General features: G+C 38.2%; 1 protein-coding gene across 1 annotated transcript; it reads left to right on the top strand.

Moving 5' to 3' along the window:
- The first annotated feature begins 215 nt into the window (after positions 1 to 215).
- LOC141801230 (uncharacterized) lies at positions 216 to 8,639 on the top strand. Its single transcript, XM_074684206.1, has 6 exons — positions 216 to 339; positions 777 to 916; positions 2,740 to 2,810; positions 4,001 to 4,135; positions 5,591 to 5,689; positions 8,596 to 8,639. The coding sequence occupies exons 1-6, from the start codon at positions 226 to 228 to the stop codon at positions 8,637 to 8,639; spliced, it is 603 nt and encodes a 200-aa protein (XP_074540307.1). The 5' UTR covers positions 216 to 225.
- Positions 8,640 to 10,892: the final 2,253 nt, after the last annotated feature.

Raw genomic sequence — 10,892 nt, 5'->3', positions numbered from 1 at the left:
ATTAGAAAAATGTGTCAATCCTGCAGCAGGTTTTCTGTTAAAGTACAAGAGCCCCACACATTGGAGCTGTTATTTGTCTCTTTTTTTCAGAAGCACAGGTATTGCAGCAATTCAATGTCAATAATTTACCCACGCCCACGCTTTTTTAAATAGACATGTTGGAAGTGTGTTCCAGTTCAGACTGTGTTTAGGTTTTTATTAAGTTTTATCTGTCAGGTTGCAGACATGTGGAACCAAACATTGGCTTATTTCTGTTCTTTCTATAGTTTCTTATACCATGTCTTTGTGCCTTGTCCTCTTCCTGAGTTGTTGCCGGCCAACACTGTCAACCGTCAGCAGGTGAGAAACAAATTCTTTTAACAAAATCAGCATGCAAATTCCCTCATTTAACAACTTTATTATTCAAAAAATTGGGAACTTTGTTATTGATTTTGTCTCTGGCACCTCTTTTTGGAGAACATTTGGATGTTTTATAGATTTTATGACCTCCGATTCATGCATTAAGGCTTATTTTAAGTTTCCATGTCTATCATTTGCTCAAGTGTGTCATGCATTTTTTAAAAGTATGCACCAGCATTACTCAGTTGTTGCATACGTGGAGACATTTGCAGAGATAAAGATAGAGTGTTGTGACACAGATAGACTTTCCACTCCCTCAGTTTCTTCCAGAAGTGGTCTCTGTTGCAAGCTGAGGGAAGATAACTGACAATAAATTCCAAGTACCGTTGACGTCGCTGTGATGTTCCACCTCTCTGTGCTTTTTCTGTCTCTTTCAGTATCTGGGGAAATGGTACTTTCAAGCAGCTGTCAGTCACAGAGAAGCTCATATTGAGGGGTTCAGAGCGCTGGACAGCAATTGGTTTACCATGGAGGAGACAGACAAAGACACACTGCTGCTGACTGGACACATGCGCATGTGAGGCAGAGATTATACACACAGGCACAAGAGAATCAGGTCTAGCTCAGAGGAAGAAAAGGAAAGTAAAAGACAGTTGAGTGTTTACTCAATACAAATTAGTAGGTCAAACGGTATTCTCCAAAAAGAGTATGAAAAAAATGTAAATCGAGACTTACTTCATACTTAGCAGTTGGTAACAGTCCCAATTAAAGCTGCTGTGTGGAACTTTAATCATATTCATATTCATATCAACTTCAACCTCATCCTGCTTCCTTCTAACAAAATATATCTCTACTGTGAATCTTTGGTGTTTAAAATGTAAAAGAAGGCTGTTTTCTCACCGTGCAATCCTGACACCTACCCCCTCACAGTACTTTCAGGGACAAAAAAATTACAAGATTGAAGTTGAAAAAAAGTTCAGTCTTTTTGCTGTTAGTTTTGTTTGCTCCTAATGAGTCATAAAGAGGCATGGGTTCAAATTTAAATGTGTTTTAGAGCCACCTAAACACTCCTCACAGGAGCTTTAAGTTGACCCCTGCCACTTTAATGGCTTGCACAGTAAAAGTTGTTTTATAGTTGTTTTAAAAGTTGTTTCTTACTGAATATCTGTCAAGTCAATGAAAAACTAGAAAAGCACTCAGCGCAGACCTCCCCCAAGCATATTGTGATTGTCACGCAACACTTCAGTCCTACTTTAATGTTATACTCCCTTTCAGCAGACTGTCTGCTACAATTTAGTGTTAGCTGCAGGTTTGTACGATAATTTGTTGCCTGACAGTGTTGAAAATTATGATGACCCACTACATATTTCATGTTCCAGATCTTATTACTCAGAGTATTGCCAGGATCTGGATCATACTTTAGCATCTGTCTGCTTGTTTTCTTTTGCAAAGCAATACCACCATTTATGGTGGAGTTATATATACACATATGGTGAAAATGGCCCTATCTCACAATGATAAAGAATACTTAAAAAAAATCCTGGATCCAGACAGTGATTGGTATCACCTCCAAAATTTAATCACTCCTTCCTAATCCCATTTTGAACATTTCCTGAAAATTTCATCAAGATCCGTTTGTTATATTTATGTTGTTCACAAACAAACAAACAAACTCTCCCAAAAACATAACCTTCTTGGCAGAGGTAACAATATATCTTATACGTTTTGGTCAAGAGTTGGTGGGTCAAGGAAAAATGTATTTAATATGTCTATATCTTTGTGATGTACTGTTTAGATTCTTGCATACTTGGGTAAAAAAAAATATGATCCTACTTGTCCATTGGGATTCCTGTAAAACCACGAGTCATTACTACATTGTGAAATCTGATGTGTCAGTATGCAAACAGCTAGGTAGGCAGGGCCTCTTCTTGTACACGTGCAAAGTCCGTGGTTTGACCTCGGGTCATCCCCATCCAATGGGGTCAAAAGATACAATTTACAGTTATGTGAGTTAAGATTGTTTCTGACTTTCTGATCCTTTTCCTCATAGCATGGTTGCCCAAAAATATTTGATGACAAGTTAGGAGAGAAATTTCGAGAGGATAATCTTTCTGATATTTAACAATGCAAAGAAACACTTAAGTAAAGTGAAACAAACCATGCAAGTGTAGAGATTGACCACCTTTTTTATTTTAGATGTTAAAAATTAAGTGTTAAAAATTACCCAAATCATAAATAGATCTCAGCATCAAGGGAAATAACATTTTGACAATTTAAAAGGTGTGACACTGTGCTCAGATTCTTAAAATTATGTTCATCTTGTGATGTTACTTTCTGATCACATGAAGGAAAGCACCTTCCAGCTAAATATGTGTGGATGTTTTCAAAACTGCTTTGCAGGGGACAGAACTGCATCAATCAGACGTGGACTTATCATATACACCCCGACAGAGATGATCTGGAACTAGAAGGTAACTGTTTGCATTTGCTCAAAACACCCTCACCCACAGGAGAGATGAAAAGGCTTTGTGCTCGCAGGGGGGAGTGGAAACTTTATTTTTAGGTTTGCAGACGGAAAGTTTGTACGCTAACTTTACATAAAAATTTTTGAGGGATCCAGTGACTTTCAAAGGATTTTATTCTTGGATGGGAAACCCCAAATGTGTCCTAGTTAGATCACCAATGGGTGTGACTCTAGGCTCCCCAGCAGAATCACCCTTTGGTATGTTTTCATCTTTAATGTGTATTTTTATTTAATTTAACATTTGTTTAACCTTTATTCAACCAGGTTGGTCCCATTGAGCTTAAAAAACTCTTTTTCAAGGGAGGCCTGATCAAGACAGGTAGCAGCAAAAAAACAAAGTTATAGACAGGAAGCGCAAAAGAGACAAAGCAGAGTTAATAAAACACAAGACAATGGATTAAAATCACATTCTGGGAAACAACAGAGCTAAAACACTGGCATCTTACAGAACCAACTTCCATGTCTTTCATTTTAGGCTTTAATACATTTAAGGACACCAGCTCCTTGAGCTTTAAGTCATTCTGCAGCTGTCTGCTCATAACTGTTTAAGAAAGTAAAGCTTTTTCATTGCAATTGTACAGAAAAAAGGGAATTTCAAAAGGTATATCCCAAGAGAGAAAAGAGGAAGCATCTCTTTCAGAAATAAAAATGAGAAATAAACCTCATCTTTATTTTTAGTGTTTCGTAACTAATGAAAATATGGTAAACATCAAATAAACAGTTACCTTTCGGTAAGTATGAGCTGTTGGCTTCACTCAGGTGATTTTTAAGGCTTTGCCAAAACCAGTAAGCTGTTTTCACTTTAGAGCTCAAGATAACCTCCAAACACTTAGGCCCAGAGTTTGTGTTTATATCAATCCTATAAGTATGTGTATTAAGTTGCATCGCTAACACCAGAAATGGAACAATAAACATGAAACTACAGCAAACAATTAAGAGCTCTAAGCAGAAGACCTTCATGCAACAGGATGCAGATTTACATTCTCATTGTATCTGTAAACATCAGCTCTGGGACCTTTAACAGACCCTCTCTTCAAATTCCTTTTTCCCTCCTGCCATTAAGGCTAAACAGTTGCATGTAAATCTTGGCCTGCGCTCACTTATCCCTTCTCCTCATGTCTTGATGTTTTGCTCCAGGTAGGGCACAGCGGAGGAGTCTACTGTGGAGCGGCAAGTGGGCCAACTGCCCTGATTGCATAATTTTACAGGAAATTGAACCACCCCTGAATGAGATGGGCTCAGAGGACTCACTGGGTCGACACATGCTGTACAGTAAGTCATTCAAAAACTTTTTTGACATTTGACATTTTGACAGAAAGCAGCGAGCAGAGACACTCTGAAATGCTGGCATGTAAAAAGATGTTTAGGTTGATTAAAACCTTTCTTAACTGCCATCAAATCCACTTCTAGCATGATGAAGATATGGCACTCAACATTTATGTGAGCAAAGGTTCTCAACTGAATAATTTTGGCAAATTGTTTTGGAACAAGTGTCAAAGTTTACTGAAAAGTGAAAAGATTAAAATGAAGGAGGGCTAGTTTAGTGTAGCGGTCATAGTTAGCACCCATATACAGAGGTTGTAATTCTTATCTCAGGGGACAGAGGTTGATGGTTTGACTCCTGGGCCTAACCTTTCGCTAAATCCCCCACTCTTTACTACCCTTGTTTCTGTCTACCAGAGGCATTCAAGTCCTCAAAAAACCCTACAATTTCACACGTCTCAGTCAGAGTACCTAGTGATTCATAAGCTGGTGGCTCACCGGATACATTATCTAACTTTGGCAGAAGTACAGTAATCAACCACCTTAGCAACTTTTGTGTCATACAACTCCAATTGTAGCACTCTACTTATCTCAATAGCACCTTAAAAGTTTGTTTTTACTTATCATAAAGGTGAAAGGTAACATACCGTGTCTCTTTTTTTATGCTATCAGGATGTTTTTATCTGTATTTGTATCTTTTTCTATTGCTATGAACTCTGCTCTGACCTGCCAGGAAATACAGATGAGAATTAGCCTTATGGCTAACTCGGGCATATTCACATGGGTGTTGTACTAAATGTTCATTAATGTGCACTGTTCCTTTTAATAAATAAATAATTTAGTAAAATAAACAAATAAATGAAGGTAGTACTGACACTACTGTCTATTCAATCAGATTTCAAAATACTCACCACTTTAAAAAGCTAGCCATGCCTAGTGTAGCAGGTTTCATACAAGCTAGCTGTACCGACTCAGCAATAGCACTACAGCTTTAGCTTGCCAAGTCCACCTGTCTTGGACAAATCATATGCTGTTAACACAGGAAATACTTATTCTAAGCCTAATAAGGCATAAAATGTTCAGGCTTTGTAATAAAGAAATGATTTAGAAACCAAGTTTTTGGTTTTATTGTCCACTAACAATTCAGATAACAGGTAGAGGTTGTCACTTTGTATTAAAACATTGGTAATTTCTTACTTTTGCAAGTTAAGTGAGTCAAACTGGAGCCAAAATGGTTCCTTTTAATTTCCTGGCTCAGCTAATAACCGTGTATGCCCGGAAAAAGGCTAGGTGACCTTTCTTATGAAAACTTGGAGTTTTTGATTGAGGTACTTGACCAATCCAGCTAAAAAAATCACTCTCTAGTCAACATTTATTCTTTAGAAGACACCCTTGAGGTCATCGTGTATACATAATATATGATATCAAACTTATTTTTGTCATTGTTGGGTGTCTTCTCTGCAGCTCGCCAGAAAAAAGTCGACCCTAAGGTGGTGACTACATTCCTGAAAAACGCCGCCTGCCACACTATGTCAGCTAGTGTCCAGCTACCTCAAGAGAAAGGTTTGTCTTCTGTGTTTTTTTTTAATTTTTTTTATTTATTTGCACCATAAGTTAGAACAATTACATTAGCGTTGAAAAGAAAACACAAGATAGTGCAGGAGAGGTAAAAAAAACCCAAAGTGGGCTTATCAAGGATACCTCCCCAAATAAAGTTAATAATAAAAACATAAAAAGAAAAAGAAATAAGATTTAATTCAATGAAATAAACTCAAAATAATTCAATAACAAACAGAAAACAAGCAAATTAATGAATTATGAATGAGAACAAAAAGAAGCTTTAGGATCTTGATGGATAATATACAACTTTAGTCTGCACTTAAAATTGGTCAGAGATGTAGATGTTTTTGTTAAATGATAATATGAATTCCAAATTAATGAAGCTCTGTAAGTAAAGGAAAACTGACATTGAGAAGTACGGCAAAAGGGAGTATGGAGTTTAATTCAGTTATGTGACAGGGAAGATCATACTGCTAAATACATATATATTACTTTTTTAACTCAACTTTTTTTTTCTAATTACAGAACTTTGCACCTAAATATAAAACAGGTAAATATAAATAGTACATCTGACAGCTGTTTTAAAATGATTTAAATGCCATTGCTGATTAAGTTATAGGCTCTTTGTTCTTATATCTTACAGGATGTGGCCTGAGCATCAAATTCTCTGCACGTTAAAAGATCATGCCGTGTTTTTCTAGTGTAATGATGAAACAAGTAAAGTATCCTAATCTCCAAACACAAAGACTAAGTATTGACGTCTCATCAAATACCTCATTTAATCTCATAAAAAGATATTTTATTGTGTGAGAAATACATGCTGTGAAGTGGATCTGATGTTGTTTGAACTGTTTGCTGAAACACCCACCTGTCACTAACGATCCAAACAATGAGGTTCATTAGCATGAGCCGAGAATAGAAAAACTTGCCTGCAGGGGAGGATCCACCTACAACCAGCCAGCAAAAACACGGGGAATTCCCATAATGCCACTGAAACACCTGTTTAGGTAAGTTAAATGAAGGCAGTATCAGCCCTGGGTGGTTTTAAGCTGGAAGTGAATTAAAAAATTAAACTGTTAGGGCAAACTTAATCATCTCGTTACAGGCTAAAATGCAGGATCAATCTGACAGATAAAATGCATCCTTAAAAACTTTAAGAGGTTTGAAGTTCTTGTACTTTTTTTAAACTCAGTCAGTTCCTGGAATGTTTCCTCACGCCAAAGGAAATTTCAAACTTTCATTTGCATGTAATTTCACATGTCCTGAGGGTTAAAACAAAGAGATGTGTGTTTGTGTTTATGCTGTTGTCAATTCCATGGTTACAAACTCTCCACAACCACTTTCACATTCTCCACCATGACCTCACCTGGAATCACCCTGGAGTAACTGGGTGTGGACAAACCTGATAATTAAGAAATAATTACTACCTTTGTGGGTATCACTCACATACCATGTATTCAGCAATACAGAAAGAAAAACAATCACTTACTGACACAGATTCCAGTAGAGATAAAGGAGCTGGAAATGTTCAGGGAGATTATAAAGTCAGAAGTAGACGAACACAAGTTAAATTCCTCTCGTCAACCTTTCTAATCTTGTTTCCCAGCATTGGTCTCTCTTGGTTAAACTTACCAAACGCACAGTGTATGTACTGTACACACTTATCAGCCATAACATCATGAACTCTGACAGATGAAGAACACAGATTATCTCTTTACAATGACACCTGTCAGAGAGTGAGACACCATGTGATGTAGGTAAACATTTTGTCTTTGAAGTTAACATGTTGAAAGCAAGAAAAGAGCAAGATCAGGGATGTGAGCATCTTAGGATAACTGTGATGATGATATGACTGGTTTAGAGTCCCAGGAGGGACGCTGTGAGCTGGCAACAGGGTCAAAACTCGGTGTGCACAGGTAATGAAAAAGCTGCAGGAAATCAAACTGCTGAAAAAAGATCTGATCTGGCAATATCTTCTATATACAATACGACTGAGCCAGTATAAGGAGATTTAGGTCTCTCCGTGTAAATTTTGACTCATCCAGGCCATATTCTCTTAGCGCTCAGTAACAATGCATCTGGACTGTTCAGAGTTTCAACAGCCCAGTTGCTTTATTTTTGAGCGTTCAGAGATTTAAGTTCTTTTCTCTATAAAAAACACAGAAAGTGAAAGCTGGCAAGTCATAAAACAGCTGAACAGACCTATTCAACATTCAAAGGTAAGCCTTTGGCTTTCATTGCAGAAGTCATGGGATAACATTAGTGTTCAAGTTCTAAGGAAATACAGTGACACTATGTCAGAGATGTGCTGCTGTAGTTGCTGCAAAAGGTGGACAAACCAGTTATTAAAGTTCAAAGCAGAAAAATAATAAAACCTAATCAAAGGTTACAACCCCAAAATGTTCATCATGATACATCAAAATCCAACAGTAGGAGAAGAGAACCCAGGCAGCACAAGAACCCAACAACACAGACTGAGACCACAAGGACCGGAGGAAGGCAGAAGTGAGTAAAAGAAAGATACAAAAGATAACAGCAATTCGTTAATAAAAGTAATGAATCAATAAAATAAGACAAATGTTTTGCTTATAATGATAATAGTTGATGGTTAGATAACAATTATATTTTTAAGTTTATATAACATTAAAAGCAAAACAAGTTCTGCACCATATGTAATACATGCCAGTGTAAAAACAACACAGAATAGAATAGAATGTGCTGTATTACATCCATCAATACATAAATAGAATAATATAATAATAAGTGTGAACTAGAAAAAAATGTCCATCAGGGACAACAGCTTGACCATCATTCGCCAGTCAGCCTCCACCTCCACAGGGTCCAGGACTGAGCCGGACTTCTTTACAAGTCTGTTCAATCTTGCTCTCCTATATCCTGTCTGCTCATAGCAGGCAACGCCTTTCAAGTCCAGTGTCCGGTGTCAGCCCTGTAAGCCATGTCTGGGAATAGCATGATGCTACTCGGCTCTCTAATATTCCCTCTGGTGACAGGTTAGTATGACTGGAGATAAATGGTAAATTCCCCCATAACGATGGACAGAAGGACAGGTCAATGTCGAGCGCAGCACCAGCACATTGTCCTCGTCTCCAGCTCACAGAGAACACCCGTCCCAGCACCAGTTAGCATCGACATGCTACAGGCTGCTAACAGGTGAACTCTTTTGTGTAAACAATGCAACCATGGTTACTAGTAGGATCTCCAGACACACATAGGAGCAAAAAAAGAAAGAGTAAAAACAACACTGAAATCGAACCAGTTTGGCCAAAAATGTGACATAAAAAGGAGTAGTCCTTTGTTTTACTTTTACTTCAGGTTTCATTTCAGAACTCATTGACCTTAAGGATACATGCTGTGTCATACCTTCATATGCTAGCATAGTTTGACCTTGTTAATTAGCTGGGAATTCATGTGGCGAGTTAAGATAAAAGAATGTAGTTGACCCTGCGTTGATGTTGGGTAATTTACACAGGGAAGATGTGCACAGAGTTTGTCCTCTTTGTCGCTTTGAGTGGGGACAGCACCTGAAAACCCACATCCAGCCTACCTGGCTTTCATGTTGCATGTGTAGGTGTGTGTTAGTGTGTTTGGCAGACATGAAGCCAGAGAAAGTTAATGACATTTGAAAATCCAGGAGAACACAAGACTGCTGGTTGGGGATGTCCCATGGAGCATGAAACAAAAAAAGTGAGAAATAGAAAGGACTTCTCTCCCTCTCTGTCTCACTCTCGGCATCCATTATAACTTCAGCTTTCACTACTGCTTTCACGCAAAGAATCCTCTTTTCTCACATGAAATACTGTAACTGTTCAGCTTACACTCAATGCATCATTCACTGAGGTTAGAACCATATTTGAGGGATAGTTTGACCAAAAGAAAAGTAAAAGACGAAAATAAAAATCTTCTTTCATTTTCTGCACTAACATCAGATTTACATCAAAGATTATCTTGATCATCAAAAGCGCAGTGTGTAGAAGCTGGCAGCATTTAGCAAAACAGAATCGGCTAAAATGTGATATAATGTTTACATAGGATTCTGAATTATCTTAAAATAAGTGTACAATAATCCCCATAAAACCTTTATTTATTAAGTTAGAAAAAGCTTTTTATATTCACAGTATTGCGGGCCCTGTTCATGGAGGCAGACTTAACAAACAGCGATGTTTGTCTACAAAAGATTTTGGAGGACAGAAAGAGTGATGCCTGGCTGCCGGTCCTGAAATCTACCTGGAAAGCACGCGGAGAAGACAAGAGGGAGCGGTTGTTGCTTTTACAGTAGAGGAAGAACACAGCGATTGTTGTTGAGGAAGAATAACAAAGTGTTTTTTGTTGTTTTGAGCAAAAGAGTATTTCATGATGAAGAATCACAAACATGCATCACATGAGTGTAAATCCAGAGAAATTAAGCGAAATCCGGACAGAAAACTAGGGATGGGTACCAAATTAGGTACTTTTATAGATAACAACCAAATCCCATCTGTAGTACCAAGCTCTGATTCATGTAAACTCAAAAGGCACCATGTTTAGTTACCTAAACACATCCTTGTGACTGTGAGGGAGTGAAAGAGTAGGCGATTTTCCATGCTGGACGTGAACACAGCATTGCAAGTTTGTATATTGAAGAATAAATATGTTAATTTAACCCGTCGTCATGGTCTTCGGTATCACTGCTATGCTGACGACATCCAACTTTACTTCTCCACCAACTCCAGCTGCCTCTCAGACATGAAATCCTGGATGCAAGCGAACTACTTCCAACTCAACTGCGATAAATCTAACCTCTTGATCATTGACCCAAAATCCCTCACCACTACCACAAAACACTTAAAACTCACATTTGACAATGTTTCCCTCGCTCCATCCTTACATGCCCTCAACCTTGGTATCTTCTTTGACTCTCATCTCACTCTGGATCACGACATCAATCAACTTACCAGAACTGCTTTCTTCCACTTAAAAAACATTGCCCGTCTTCGCCCGTCTCTCTACTTTTCCACCGCCAACACCCTCATCAACGCTTTTATCACCTCCAGACTCGACTACTGCAAAAGCGTTTTCTATGGCCTCCCCTTGGTCCCCTTGAAACAACTCAATAAACTGCAAAACATCCAAAACTCCGCCGCCCGCCTGCTCACTCGCACCTGCTCCCGAGATCACATCACTCCTGTCCTCCAGAACCTTCACTGGC

Source organism: Halichoeres trimaculatus, unplaced genomic scaffold (assembly GCF_033239565.1).
Source record: "Halichoeres trimaculatus isolate MK-OKI-2021-1 unplaced genomic scaffold, fHalTri1.1 fHalTri1_scaffold_12, whole genome shotgun sequence".
Classification (NCBI taxonomy): Eukaryota; Metazoa; Chordata; class Actinopteri; order Labriformes; family Labridae; genus Halichoeres; species Halichoeres trimaculatus.
Note: the sequence above shows the minus strand (reverse complement) of the source record. Positions and strands in the feature narration are given on the sequence as shown.

What these genes read in the sequence shown, in the direction of transcription:
- LOC141801230 (XM_074684206.1), top strand. Translation starts at nt 226, where the DNA reads ATGTGGAACCAAACATTGGCTTATTTCTGTTCTTTCTATAGTTTCTTA. An exon ending in ACACTGTCAACCGTCAGCAG is followed by an intron (nt 340 to 776) that starts GTGAGAAACAAA and finishes TGTCTCTTTCAG; the next exon opens with TATCTGGGGAAATGGTACTT. An exon ending in CCAGCTACCTCAAGAGAAAG is followed by an intron (nt 5,690 to 8,595) that starts GTTTGTCTTCTG and finishes GTCTGCTCATAG; the next exon opens with CAGGCAACGCCTTTCAAGTC.